Raw genomic sequence first — 12,394 nt, 5'->3', positions numbered from 1 at the left:
GGCCTGGTTTCTTCGTTAGAACCACAGGTAATATACTTTTAGGAAACCGGCTCCAGGATGGTTGATTTAAAACAGGCAGGAATATTTTCTGAGCTAGTTAAAGATAAGGAAATTCTTGTCTGATGCCTGTCCCCTGTCCCGTGTCCCTGTCCCCCGGCCCCTCCTCTCCCCTGTCCCGTGTCCCTGTCCCCTGTCCCCCGGCCCCTCCTGTCCCCTGTCCCGTGTCCCTGTCCCCCTCCTTACATGGACCAGTTGTTCCTGCGTGTCGTACTCCTTGGAGCATCCTTCCCAGTGGCAGTTGGTCTCATACACCATCTCTGGCTCATGCTTGCATTCATCTTTATCCAAGTCCTCCTTCATGTCCAGCATCCCACCTAGATGATCCTGTTACGAGAAAAGAAAAGAGGAAGACTTTATAGTCCATTCTATCTTACTGTCTAGGAAATGTGTATTTAATTTTAATTTTAACCCAACACAAGCCATTAACACTATTAACTGTTACTGATGTGGGGAGGGGACACCCTGGCATTATCTGAGAGCCCAGATTGACTTGACTGGAGGAACAAACAGATGTGTTCATTTTGTTTCTGACCAGGCAGGGATTCGTTGACACGGCTAAGACAGATCCCAGGCCTGCAGGCCGTGTGCGTGTTTGTGTGACGTGCAGCACATCCCCTGGTCTCTTCTTTCCCTCTCCACAGCGCCAGCCTCCCACCCTTCCCTGCTCCAATGTGCTGACTGCAGCATGTTTATCTCTGCACCTCGCCACTATCTTCATCAATTCTACTGGCCCCAAGACGACTATGTACACCGCCATCCCCATGCATCAAACCTGCCTCTGAGTCGAAGAGGAGGGCTCCGCAAATTTGTCAAAAGAGAGAGAGAGAGATAGAGAGAGAGAGTGAAAGAGAGAACGAGGGAGAGAGAGAAAAAAACACCTCAGATGACAATAACGTGGGGCCAATATTTCATTGAAATGAAGTGCTGTGGCACAGTTTACAGTGGCCAGGGAGAAAAGAAGAGAGGGAGGAACAAACGAATGGATGCAAAGCTCTTATCACACAGAGTTTTTCTTCTTTCAGCCGTAGCAGAGAAAGAAACGGGGTCAGGGGACTGGCTGGTTCCCAGGGGTCTGTGTCAATTCAGGACAGAGGAGTATTTGGGCAGAGGAAAGGAAGTAAAGGAAACAGGTTTTTTTTCTTGATCAGTTGCAAAGGATTGATCGTTTTTTAATTGCCCTCAACACATCATTCTCTTTAGATCCTATCAGCCCGTACTTCTCACTTCCTGTACAGGGCAACAAAGTTCATCATGACAACTGATTTATAAAGTAGTAGTTCCTAATCCCATTCTTACCGGAGAACATGGGGACAGTGGCCTCGGACACTCCACCTCTGTCTTCACCTTTGACCTCTTGGTGATCATGGGATTGACTGTACTGCTCACTGCCGAGTCCCCACTTGTGTTCTGGAGAAGAGGAGCGGAGAGAATAGGAGAGGAGACGAGATGAGAGGAGAGGAGAGGAGTGGAGAGAAGAAAAGAAAAGAAAAGAGAAGAAAAGTTAGGGGTTAATACAGGGCTCGAGTCAAATAGACATTCATATATCAGAGTTGAGTCACCACAGAGACTAAACAATTTCAAGTGTTTTATGATGAGAGGGTGGAGTACAATATGAAAACATCCCATCCATCTACAGAGTGAGACCACTGCCCGGGGCTTCAGTGTAAACCTCAGGTGACTCCTGGAGAAACGAGAGTAGGCACACCCCACCACCTACACAGTTGATGCTTCACAATAAGCTGACATAGGCCGTATCTGGCAGTTGACTTTCATAGTCATGCTAGACTGTGATTCTGGGATTGCACTAAACCACAGCAAAGTGTTCCTAATCAGAGGAAGACTTTGCTTCTCCTCAGCATCTCACTGTGTTTACTGTGGTCTGTAACAGAACCGTGGGGTTGGGATCGTGTGTGTTTGGAGACTGAGGGTTTAACGTTCCCAGTCCCCTTATTCATGGGTATGGAGTTTATCTTACGGAGGGGCATTTCAGTGAATGGTATGATAAGAACCACAGAGACGACCACAAACCACAGTGGACGTATACAATGGATGAGGGAAAGGGACAGCAGTATTTATGTTTTAAATCATCTTAAAACAAGTTCACTGACAACGCAAACAAACAGAAGAAAATTGTACGGCTATAGATGTCATTCTGGTTTGATTTGAGCGTCCCACACAATACCAGGATTTCCAGAAGGCCACAGGGCAAGGCTCACATTTGGCGGTTATGGATAATGAGAAGATCTACCTCGTACCAGACAATTTAGGTACAGTTCAGGAAGAAGATTGACAAACTGGAGGAAAAAGGCTACGCACATCAAAGCTGGTTTGCATACCACCGTTACCAAAGAAGAAGAGCAGTCTCACCTTTGACTGTGAGCCATTGTTGTGGTTGTGTGAGGCGGGAGGCAGAGAGGAGAGACCCAGGGCAGACTGGCGACTGGAGAAGGTGGGTGGGGGCTGGATGAGAGGAGGGGTGTGGCCGAACACACTCAGGCCTCTCTGCTGGGACAGGAGCTGCTGGTAGGCCATGGGGTTGATGTGGTGGGGGAATGTAAAGGACGGACTGGAACACAAGACATTAACGCACATGAGAGATATGTCTCTTATCTCCAACTGTGACACAAAATTCCACTTTCAACCCAGGTAGCCTAGAGGTTAAGTGTCTTGGGCCAGTAACTGAAAGGCTGCTGGTTTGAATCCCTGAGCCAACTAGGTGAAAATGTATCAATGTTCCCTTGAGTTAAGGCACTTAACCCTAATTGCTCCTGTAATTCAAGTGTCTGCTAAATGACTAAAATGTAACTCACACGTCACAAACGTTTCACCTGAACCCACTGTTAGTCATGTATAAGACTGTGGCAGCCGTGAAGTTCTGTCAGCCGGTGATTGTCAAGCAAATAACTGTCAGTCTCACGGTAATTGAACATTAATTAACATAAACACTTTTAGCATCTCCTGGCTTCCACACACAGCTTACAAGCCACTGATGCAGACCTTTGGAACATCTACATTTTAAATTGTCTAATACATCCATAGCCTACACCTTCACAATAAATCCATTATTTATTTTAGACAGGTCTAAAGAAACATGATATTAAGGAAAATTAGTCTATTTCAGAAGAACAGAATAGCATACTCTGAGTTGTCCTGATGCTAGGCCCTGATGGCTGTGGGCTACACTAGTTCATTTAGCAGACAAGATTCACTTAGAATTCCATAGCATTTTTACATTGTTTTATAGTATGAAGAATACAATTGAACATAGCTGAATAAAATAGAAAGGATAGTTTCTCCAAACAATTTGAGGGAGTGCACAAGTGGCTATTCTGTGTTGAGTTGTTAACAAAGAAGCAGGTCCTCTCATATTCTTAATTTAGAGTTACATTAGTTGTGATATAAACGTTGGGCTATATGTTTGGATTTTTAATACATTCTAAGGCTGCATACTGCGACTCTAATGATGATTTGAAAAAACTTGAAAGGCATGAGCTCTGCTTTGTTTTTTTTACGCAGGTTGTACACACTTCATCAGTCTCTCATTCACAATTGGACAAGGACTTGATAATGCCTTAAATTTCCTGGCTGCATCACCTTTGTGTGGCCATAATGCCCCCTAACAAATCCATGCCTTTTGCGGCCCAAGTGGCCGTTGTGCCGTTGGGCTGAATATAATAATTATAATCCCCTTCTCCCGGCTCCTTGCTGAAGCACCTCTCACTCACATGGCTCTCTGTCAAGTAATCAGGTCTTTCTCACAGGCTACAAGTGAAGACAGACACATCAGGGACTCAACTACGCCAATTCCGAGGCGCATATTGAAGATATTGGAAGAACTGTCCACATTTACTTTTCGTCAGCCTAACGAGTACTGAGTAGGCCTAACAAACAGCAAAAGCACTAGCCTATGTCAATCTACTATCCCCCATAGTACAAAAGTTTACATTCTATTCTGTGCGAGAAATAAATATTCCAAACATAGTCTTGGACACTAGCATAAAGAAACTGTTTAAGCAATGAGCCTTATGCAACAGATGAGAACGTTTAGCTTAAAAAAGGCAATTTCTTCACATTATAAGCGCAGCAATATGCACATGGCAGTATGCTATAAGCGCGAAAATTCCATATGCAGGAAAACACCATTCTTAAAAGTGTCCACAAATGCGATTATGCATGTAATGCTTTTATCCTCAGGGTGCATTGTTATGGTGAAAATGATCTTCCCCAAACTTGAAACTATGCCAGTTAGGCTCTACACCCATTGTAAAGCGGATTCATGTGCTTCATTTTATGACGTTATTTGGCCACTTTAGTTGTGATACAATCTTTAACAAAATATATAGGCCTATGGGATAGGCCTTATGGGTCTCCCGGTCGGGACACAGCCTGAGATAAAAACCTGGGTCTGTAATGACGCCTCTAGCACTGCGATGCAGTGCTTTAGACCACTGTGCCAATCAGGAGGCATGTATAACTTTATATGACTTAAATTGAGTTTATAATCATGTGACCAGTATATCAGTTAACCCTATCCAAGCATCTTATATCAATAGTTTGAGCAATCAGTTATTACTACATATTGACTAGTTACTGGCTAGGGTACCTGATGCCTCCAACAGAGAGGTGTCCGTAGGAGCTGCTGGCTGCAGAGCTGGAGCGTGAGTTGTTGATGTAAGCCACCAGAGAGTTGGGTGAGGTACGGATCATGGTCTGCAGGTCGATGCTGGCATCCGAGAGAGGAGAGATTGACAGGGCTCGCTTTCTGTTCAGCCTGGGGGTCAGTCTGGGACTGGAGAACCGTGACACTGTGGAAAAGAAAAACACATACAGACCGTTAGTCTGACAACCTCTGAACTTCTCCTCTCAGCTGGGCATAGTTGCATTTGATTCAAGTATGCAGAGACTTATTGTCATAGTTTGCATATACTGTATACATATGTACATGTGTGACGCACACAAAATGTATGGTCACATTCGTGTTTATGTATTGTTTCTTTGTATTGGGGAAGAATGCTTTTACTGAATTGTCAGTCCTCCAAGGTTTCGCCATTGCTATGCGTTGATACTACTGTTGGCCAGTAGGGGGCAGTGAGACGTGTTCGCTTCGCACTGGAACTATATGCGATCCTGCACCTGTATGTTCTATTAATCAGAGATGGAAAAAGTACTAAATTGTCATACTTGAGTAAAAGTAAAGACACCTTAATAGAAAATGACTCAAGTAAAAGTGAAAGTCACCCAGTAAAATACTACTTGATTCAAACTCTAAAAGTATCTGGTTTTAAATGTACTTAAGTGCAGTGGTGGAAAAAGTACTGAAGTGTCATACTTGAGTAAAAGTAAAAAGTAAACGCCATACAAATTCCTTATATTAAGCAAACCAGACGACACGGTTTCCTTACTTTTATTGTTATTATTATTTGACAGCCAGTGGCACATTCCACCACTCAGACATAATTTACAAACTAAGCATTTGTGTTTAGTGAGTCTGCCAGATCAGAGGCAGTAGGGATGACCAGGGACGTTCTCTTGATAAGTCCGTGAATTGGATAATTTTCCTGTACTGCTAAGCATTTCAAATTGTAACGAGTACTTTTGGGTGTCAAGGAAAATGTATGGTGTAAAGAGTCCATTATTTTATTTAGGAATGTAGTGAAGTAAAAGTAAAAGTTGGCAAAAATATAAATAGTAATGTAAAGTACAGTTACCCCCCAAAAATGACTTAAGTATTTTTACTTAAGTACTTTACTCCACTGCTCATAATTGAGAGAACCTTTGAAAGAGAAGCCACGTTCTCCTGTTTCATAATTTATCCTGTCAGTAAAGTGCAAAAATACACTGAATATGACAATATAGTTTTGTAACTTCTCCGTTGAAGTGAATGTAATGATTTTGAACAACATAGTAATTGTATAATTTTGTACTAGATAGAAAACGCATGTTGAGTGTAAAGTGAAATGATGGCGGGGAATTCCTTTGGTCTAGAAGAAAACAAATAGTTAACTCCTGAACATTTTTATATATAAAAAAAGACACTCCTGACAATATCCTAAGGATTTAGAGAATGTAATGTTGCAACTGTGAGGTTTAATAACTTTGTAATTGTTGTACTGTAAATGTTAGAAAAGCTGCGAGCTTAGAGCTAGCTCCGGTTAGCTTTTGGCTAGTTCCGGTTAGCTTTTGGCTAGTTCCGGTTAGCTGTTTGCTAGCTCCGGTCAGTTGGTTGCTAGCTTCGGTTAGCGCTGTGCTAGCTTGTTCAGTCATTTTTCAATAATTAGCATTAATCTCAGTTGCAATAGTATTGTCTTTCTATTATCCCTTCTTACACTTGGGTGAATGTATTTTGAGCATGGGTATAAAGTAACTTCTAATGAGTTATACTAGTCTTTAAAAGTTGTCATGCTTTAGAGTCTCCTATGGGGCCATAGTGAGCAACAGTCAACCACATAATTATAACCTAAACAAGTGAATTCCAGTTAAGAGTAAATGTCTGTGGGGTATAAATGTAAGGAATTTTTGGATTGCAATTCGATTGGAATGTAATCATTTTTATGTGCGAATTTATGCATTTTTGACATGTTTATGAAATAATATGTCAGTGATTTATGAGACAAATTATTAAATACACCTTAAAGAAAACAAAACAAAAAATGTAAATGCAATGAAAAGACAGAAAAAGACGATTTGTACTTGAGAAAATGTTGAATAAGATAATTGAGAGAACCTTTGAAAGAGAAGCCACGTTCTCCTGTTTCATCATTTATCCTGTGTTACAGGAACGATTATCTGCTCCACCAGTCCCAAAACTGGGACCTGTAACACATGCATTACATACAGTATATATACAGTACCAGTCAAAAGTTTGGACACACCTATTCCTTCAAGGGTTTTCTTTATTTTTAGCATTTTCTACATTGTATAATGATAGTAAAGACATCAAAACTATGAAATAACACATATGGAATCATGTAGTAACCAAGAAAGTGTTAAACAAATCAAAATACATTTGAGATGTTAGATTCTTCAAAGTAGTCACCCTTTGCCTTGATGACAGCTTTGTACACTCTTTGCATTCTCTCAACAAGCTTCACCTAGAATATTTTTCCAACCGTCTTGAAGGACTTCCCACATATGCTGAGCACTTGTTGGCTGCTTTTCCTTCACTCTGCGGTCCAACTCATCCCAAGCCATCTCTATTGGGTTGAGGTTGGGTGATTGTGGGGGCCATGTTGCAGTACTCCCATCACTCTCCTTCTTGGTCAAATAGCCCTTACACAGCCTAGAGGTGTGTTTGGTCATTGTCCTGTTGAAAAACAAATGATAGTCCCACTAAGCGCAAACCAGATGGGATGGTGTATCGCTGCAGAATGCTGTGGTAGCCATGCTGGTTAAGTGTACCTTGAATTCTAAATAAATCACAACAGTATCACCAGCAAAGGACCCCCACACCATCACACATCCTCCTCCATGCTTCACGGTAGGAACTACACATGCGGAAATCAGACCAAAGGACAGATTTCCACTGGTCTATGTCCATTGCTCGTGTTTTTTGGCTCAAGCAAGTCTCTTCTTCTTATTGGTGTCCTTTAGAAGTGGTTTCTTTGCAGCAATTCGACCATGAAGGCCTGATTCACACAGTGTCCTCTGAACAGTTGATGTTGAGATGTGTCTGTTACTTGAACTCTGAAACATTTATTTGGGCTGCAATTTCTGAGGCTGGTAACTCTAATGAACTCATTGTCTACAGCAGATGTAACTCTGGGTCTTCCTTTCCTGTGGAGGTCCTCATAAAAGCCAGTTTCATCATAGCGCTGTCAGGATTTGGCCAGGGTTGTTCCGGTTTTTGGTCACTAGATGCCCCCATTGTGCTTTTTGACCTTTTGCTTTCCCTTGATCCCCATTATTATTTGCACCTGTGCCTCGTTTCCCCTGATTGTATTTAAACCCTTAGTTTCCCTCAGTTCTTTGCTCTGTGTTTGTATGTTAGCACCCAGCCCTAGTATTCTGTGTACTCTTGTTGATCCCGGTGGACGCTCTTGTGGAATTCTGTTTTTTGTTCTTGTTTATTTATTTTTGAGTATCTTTTGAGGCTTTTTATGCTTTACCTACCACCTTGTGGATTTACCTTTTTGTCTTGGAGGATTACCTTGTGGATTACCTTGTTCTTGTGGAATTCCTTTTGAGGTTGTGGAGTTACATGTTTTCCTGAAGGACTTCACTTTTTACTTTTTACTAAATACACCGTCTCAAGTACTGCTGTGTCTGCCTCATCTTCTGGGTTCTGCTGACTATTCGTGGCTCAGTTGGTTAAGTGACTGTTTCTCACTCCGGAGACCCGGGTTCGTAACCGGGTCCTGACAAGCGCTTTATGGTTTTTGTGACTGCACTTGAAGAAACTTTCAAAGTTCTTGAAATGTTCTGTATTGACTGGCCTTCATGTCTTAGAGTAATGATGGACTGTCATTTATCTTTGCTTATTTGAGCTGTTCTTGCCATAATATGGACTTTTACCAAATAGGGCTATCTTCTGTATACCACCTTTACCTTGTCACAACACAACTGATTGGCTCAAACGCATTAAGAAGGAAACAAATTCCACAAATTAACAAGGCACACCTGTTAATTTAAATGCATTCCAGGTGACTACCTCATGAAGCTGGTTGAGAGAATGCCAAGAGTGTGCAAACTGTCAAGGCAAAGGGTGGCTGCTTTGAAGAACCTCAAATATAAAATATATTTTGATTTGTTTAACACTTGTTTGGTTACTACATGATTCCTACATTATTCCTTATGTGTTATTCCATAGTTTTGATGTCTTCACCATTATTCTACAATGTAGAACATAAAAATAAAGAAAAACCCTGGAATGAGTAGTTGAGTCCAAACTTTTGATTGGTACAGTACACACACACACATATACATATATATCCCACACCATGCTTGATCTATAATGGCTATCAGTTTAACCTTTTATGCCATGTATGTAGCCTGCTTTCTGCTCCTCCCCCTATCGCTCACTCCAAGCCAATTTAAAAGCCCAGTGTCTCTCTCTCTCTCCCTAAGGGAAGGCACCCACTTTACCACTGTGAGATATTACGAATGTTTGCAAATATTTGTGTTTATTTCATACAGGCAGAAATAATTATATCGAGTCAATCTTTTTTTCCTCACTATCATTGTGTCATTTCCCCATCCTACCCTGCCCAACTCTGTGCTATTTCTGGAGCTCCAGCGAGAGAGACAGACCTAGAGGAATGCTACAGCTCAGCCTAGCCTCTAGCCCAGCCTGGGACTGGGTGATGGATGCTAACGCAGCCTCCCTCCGACACCCAAACCCCCTGGGAAAAGAGCAGCACTATCAATAAGTGCTCAAGATTGATTCCCAGCTAATACAGTAAACAATTTGTCTGAGGTGATGGAAACCGAGCCTGGCAGAAGATATTGTTGCAGTAAAATAAACTCATCTCTTATCCGGTGCTGGAATTATAGCAGGGGAAGGAAGTAAAGCAGAGGACGGATACGGGATGGAGATGAAAGATGAAAATAAAAAACCTAAAACAACAATCCTCAAACAACTTTAATGTGCCCTAGTGACACACATTTTCAACGTACACAGTCTAAAATTTCAATAATACAAAATGCTCCAAACAAACGGCTTCTATTCTGTTTGAAAAGATCTTAGCTCTGTTGTCTTTCAAAATCGATGCATCGTAAATGGCAACCTATTTCCTACAGAGTGCACCACTTTTGACCAGGGCCTTATGAAGGGAATAGGGGGCTATTTGGGATGCATCCATAGGCCACGGTGACCTCATTAAGATTCAGTGTAAAGGATAATACATCTAAGCCTAAATAATGTACTTTAATTAAAACAGATAAAAATCTCACTGTGATCGAAATAACATTCTGTACTTCACTTTGGTAAATGAGGCCAATTTAGAGAATTGATTTCAACTGAAATGCATGCAAAGTGTTTTTGATCGCTCTTATGTTCATGGTTTATAATGTGCATTTTGTCACAGTTTATTTGTATACGTCGCTAAGCTACCTGGTCATACTTTGAAAAATGACAAGGTAGGATGATAATTACATAATAACAATCCAATAATTACTTAATGAAAAAGTGCCACTGTGTTTAATTTGCTACTAGCCAGGTACAGCAGTTACTGTAACCAGCTGTTTAAACATATTTTAAGAATAAAAGCCTTAAACTGTATCGGTAATGGCATTTTGTAAAAATAAATAAATGAAAACACCAAATCACAGGTGAAATTCATAAAGCTGGTTATCCTCTAATTTCCTATGATATGTAACCGGTGTGCTTCTGGAGTCCGTTGATCTAAGGGGGGCCAGTGATGTCAGCAGGAGAGCCAGTCAGCCAGTTGTTCAGGGCTCAACAGGTGCTAGACATTAGCAGTGGTGTTAGTGGAGCCAGTCCAGAGCAACAGTGTCATTAGGACCTGTGGGATAATAACCAAAGGCACTGCAACCGGACGTCCATAATGGCTCAATAACATGTGTTGCCAACGCCAGGCACTGCACCAGCAGCTCTACACAAACAGTGCCTCGGCTGATTAAACTCAGGCTACTGTACCACCACAGAGAATAACATGCTGAGCCATTATTCTTAGCAGAAGCTCTAATGGCGAACTGTCATTTTTACATTTTATCTCCAATACAGTAACACACACGTGCTCAGTTTTAGTGTTTTGGGACTTTCGGAAATGTCCTGGGACATATTGACCAGGGCTGGGGTCAATTCGAATTGAAGGCAATCAGTTCAGGAAGTAAACTTGAATAACCACAATATATATTTTTTAAATGCATCTATTTTCAATGACTTCTCAATAAACAGATGAGTAGAAGATATTTATTTTTAAAGTTTTCCATTTACATAAAAATGTAAAAAAATCACTTAAATTAAAATGGATCCCCGGCCTGAAAGGGACTCCACCACTGTCTCTCAGGGGATATTTCTGCTGTCAAACGTAGTATAAATACATTTCTCACATGAGCTGTTAAAGACATTGAGCACACTATCGGGGGAGGGGGTTCGCGTTGGAGAATACGTGTTGTAATTTAGCGGTAGTTAACTAGTTAATAACTCAGGTTCATCCTAAAAGAAAAGCTGAGGTGAATTTAGCCCTTAGTATTTACATTGCATTACTGGCTCTATAGTTTCAGTGACTGGGACAAGCCATTCAGAAATGGCAGCCTTATTTATCTGTGTTAGCGGCTCACCTCAGGGGAGATGTGTTTATTAATGTGCCACTTCCCCTGATAAATGAGGTAATGGAAAGCCGGGCCTGGCGCTCACCACACCTCTCCTCGTCCCCCCTCCCCTCGCAGCACCTCGCCTCCATTTTCCCCTGTGATTTATGTCAGCAAGCCAGGCACCAGGCAGCGACCGACCGACTGCTAGGCTGTGTGTGTGGACGACCGACTGCTAGGTTGTGTGTGTGTGTGTGAAGTGGACCCCTCCTCCTCCAGAGGCTGGGCTGGCCTTGAGTCCTGAGTGGCCATGTCACTAAATAAGGCTGGCTCTCACACTCACAGCCTGCTCTGGCCAGGCCTCCTGGAGAAGCTGTGTGAGCCAATGTGTCTGTGGTCTTACTTAAACTTTTTTTCTCCTGGTAGTTAAGGTCCATTGTGTCTCTGTGTAGCATAGATATTACACTGCTAACAAGCCAAATGCATCATACAGTACACAGCATTTGTCTTGGGAGCTGGGCTACAGAGAGGCCTGCTCAGTGTATTTCACTGTTTGGGAATTAAGTTATGACAGTTTTTATACGCACGGCAAGCTGAGGCCTTTGGCTGCGTGCCCCTGGTTGGCCTGAGCAAGCAGAAGCTTGGCCCAGACACAATGCAGCACAACAGCTCATTCAAAACCCCGGGCCTGCTGGATGCTGTAGAACTCAGAGACTGGAGGACAATGTTTACTCTCTCACAGTACACCCAGGTAGACCGACTAGCCTCAGAGCAATAATTTAACTTGTACAGGACAGGTAGCAAAACTCACTACTGTCTGTGTGTAAAATCAAACCCTACCCTTCACCTGGGGCAGGGGCCCGATCTCTCTTTCTCTGAGTGTTTGGAGCGAAGTGTGAGCTGCTTGAGGCGACATCTATGGGGTGAGTTGTGTGTTTTATCGGAAGAGGAAGCAGTAGTGGTAGTAGCTACCATAGCAACACCGGTAGCAGTGAGACTCATATGGTGACGGATCAGGGCCGACAGTGTCTCCTATTGCCTTAACGTCTTTCAGGATTCCTGTAAATGTCACGCAGCGATACAGTAACAGGCAAGTGAATATCAGTGGCTGTCCTAATCTGAA

At 42.3% G+C, this 12,394-nt stretch overlaps 1 protein-coding gene across 2 annotated transcripts in view; it reads right to left on the bottom strand.

The window, feature by feature from the left end:
• The window catches only part of LOC135542541 (zinc finger protein GLI2-like), a 70,248-nt gene that overhangs the window by 14,447 nt on the left and 43,407 nt on the right, over positions 1 to 12,394 (bottom strand). For both annotated transcript variants that reach the window (XM_064969577.1, XM_064969578.1), the window contains 4 exons: positions 4,664 to 4,865; positions 2,428 to 2,626; positions 1,357 to 1,467; positions 244 to 384 (listed from right to left, as the gene is read on the bottom strand). In XM_064969577.1, coding sequence (XP_064825649.1) covers positions 244 to 384; positions 1,357 to 1,467; positions 2,428 to 2,626; positions 4,664 to 4,865 — 653 coding nt within the window. The remainder of the gene's footprint in view (positions 1 to 243; positions 385 to 1,356; positions 1,468 to 2,427; positions 2,627 to 4,663; positions 4,866 to 12,394) is intronic.

Source organism: Oncorhynchus masou, chromosome 6 (genome assembly GCF_036934945.1).
Source record: "Oncorhynchus masou masou isolate Uvic2021 chromosome 6, UVic_Omas_1.1, whole genome shotgun sequence".
NCBI classification, from domain to species: Eukaryota; Metazoa; Chordata; class Actinopteri; order Salmoniformes; family Salmonidae; genus Oncorhynchus; species Oncorhynchus masou.
This window is presented reverse-complemented; position numbering and strand designations above follow the sequence as displayed.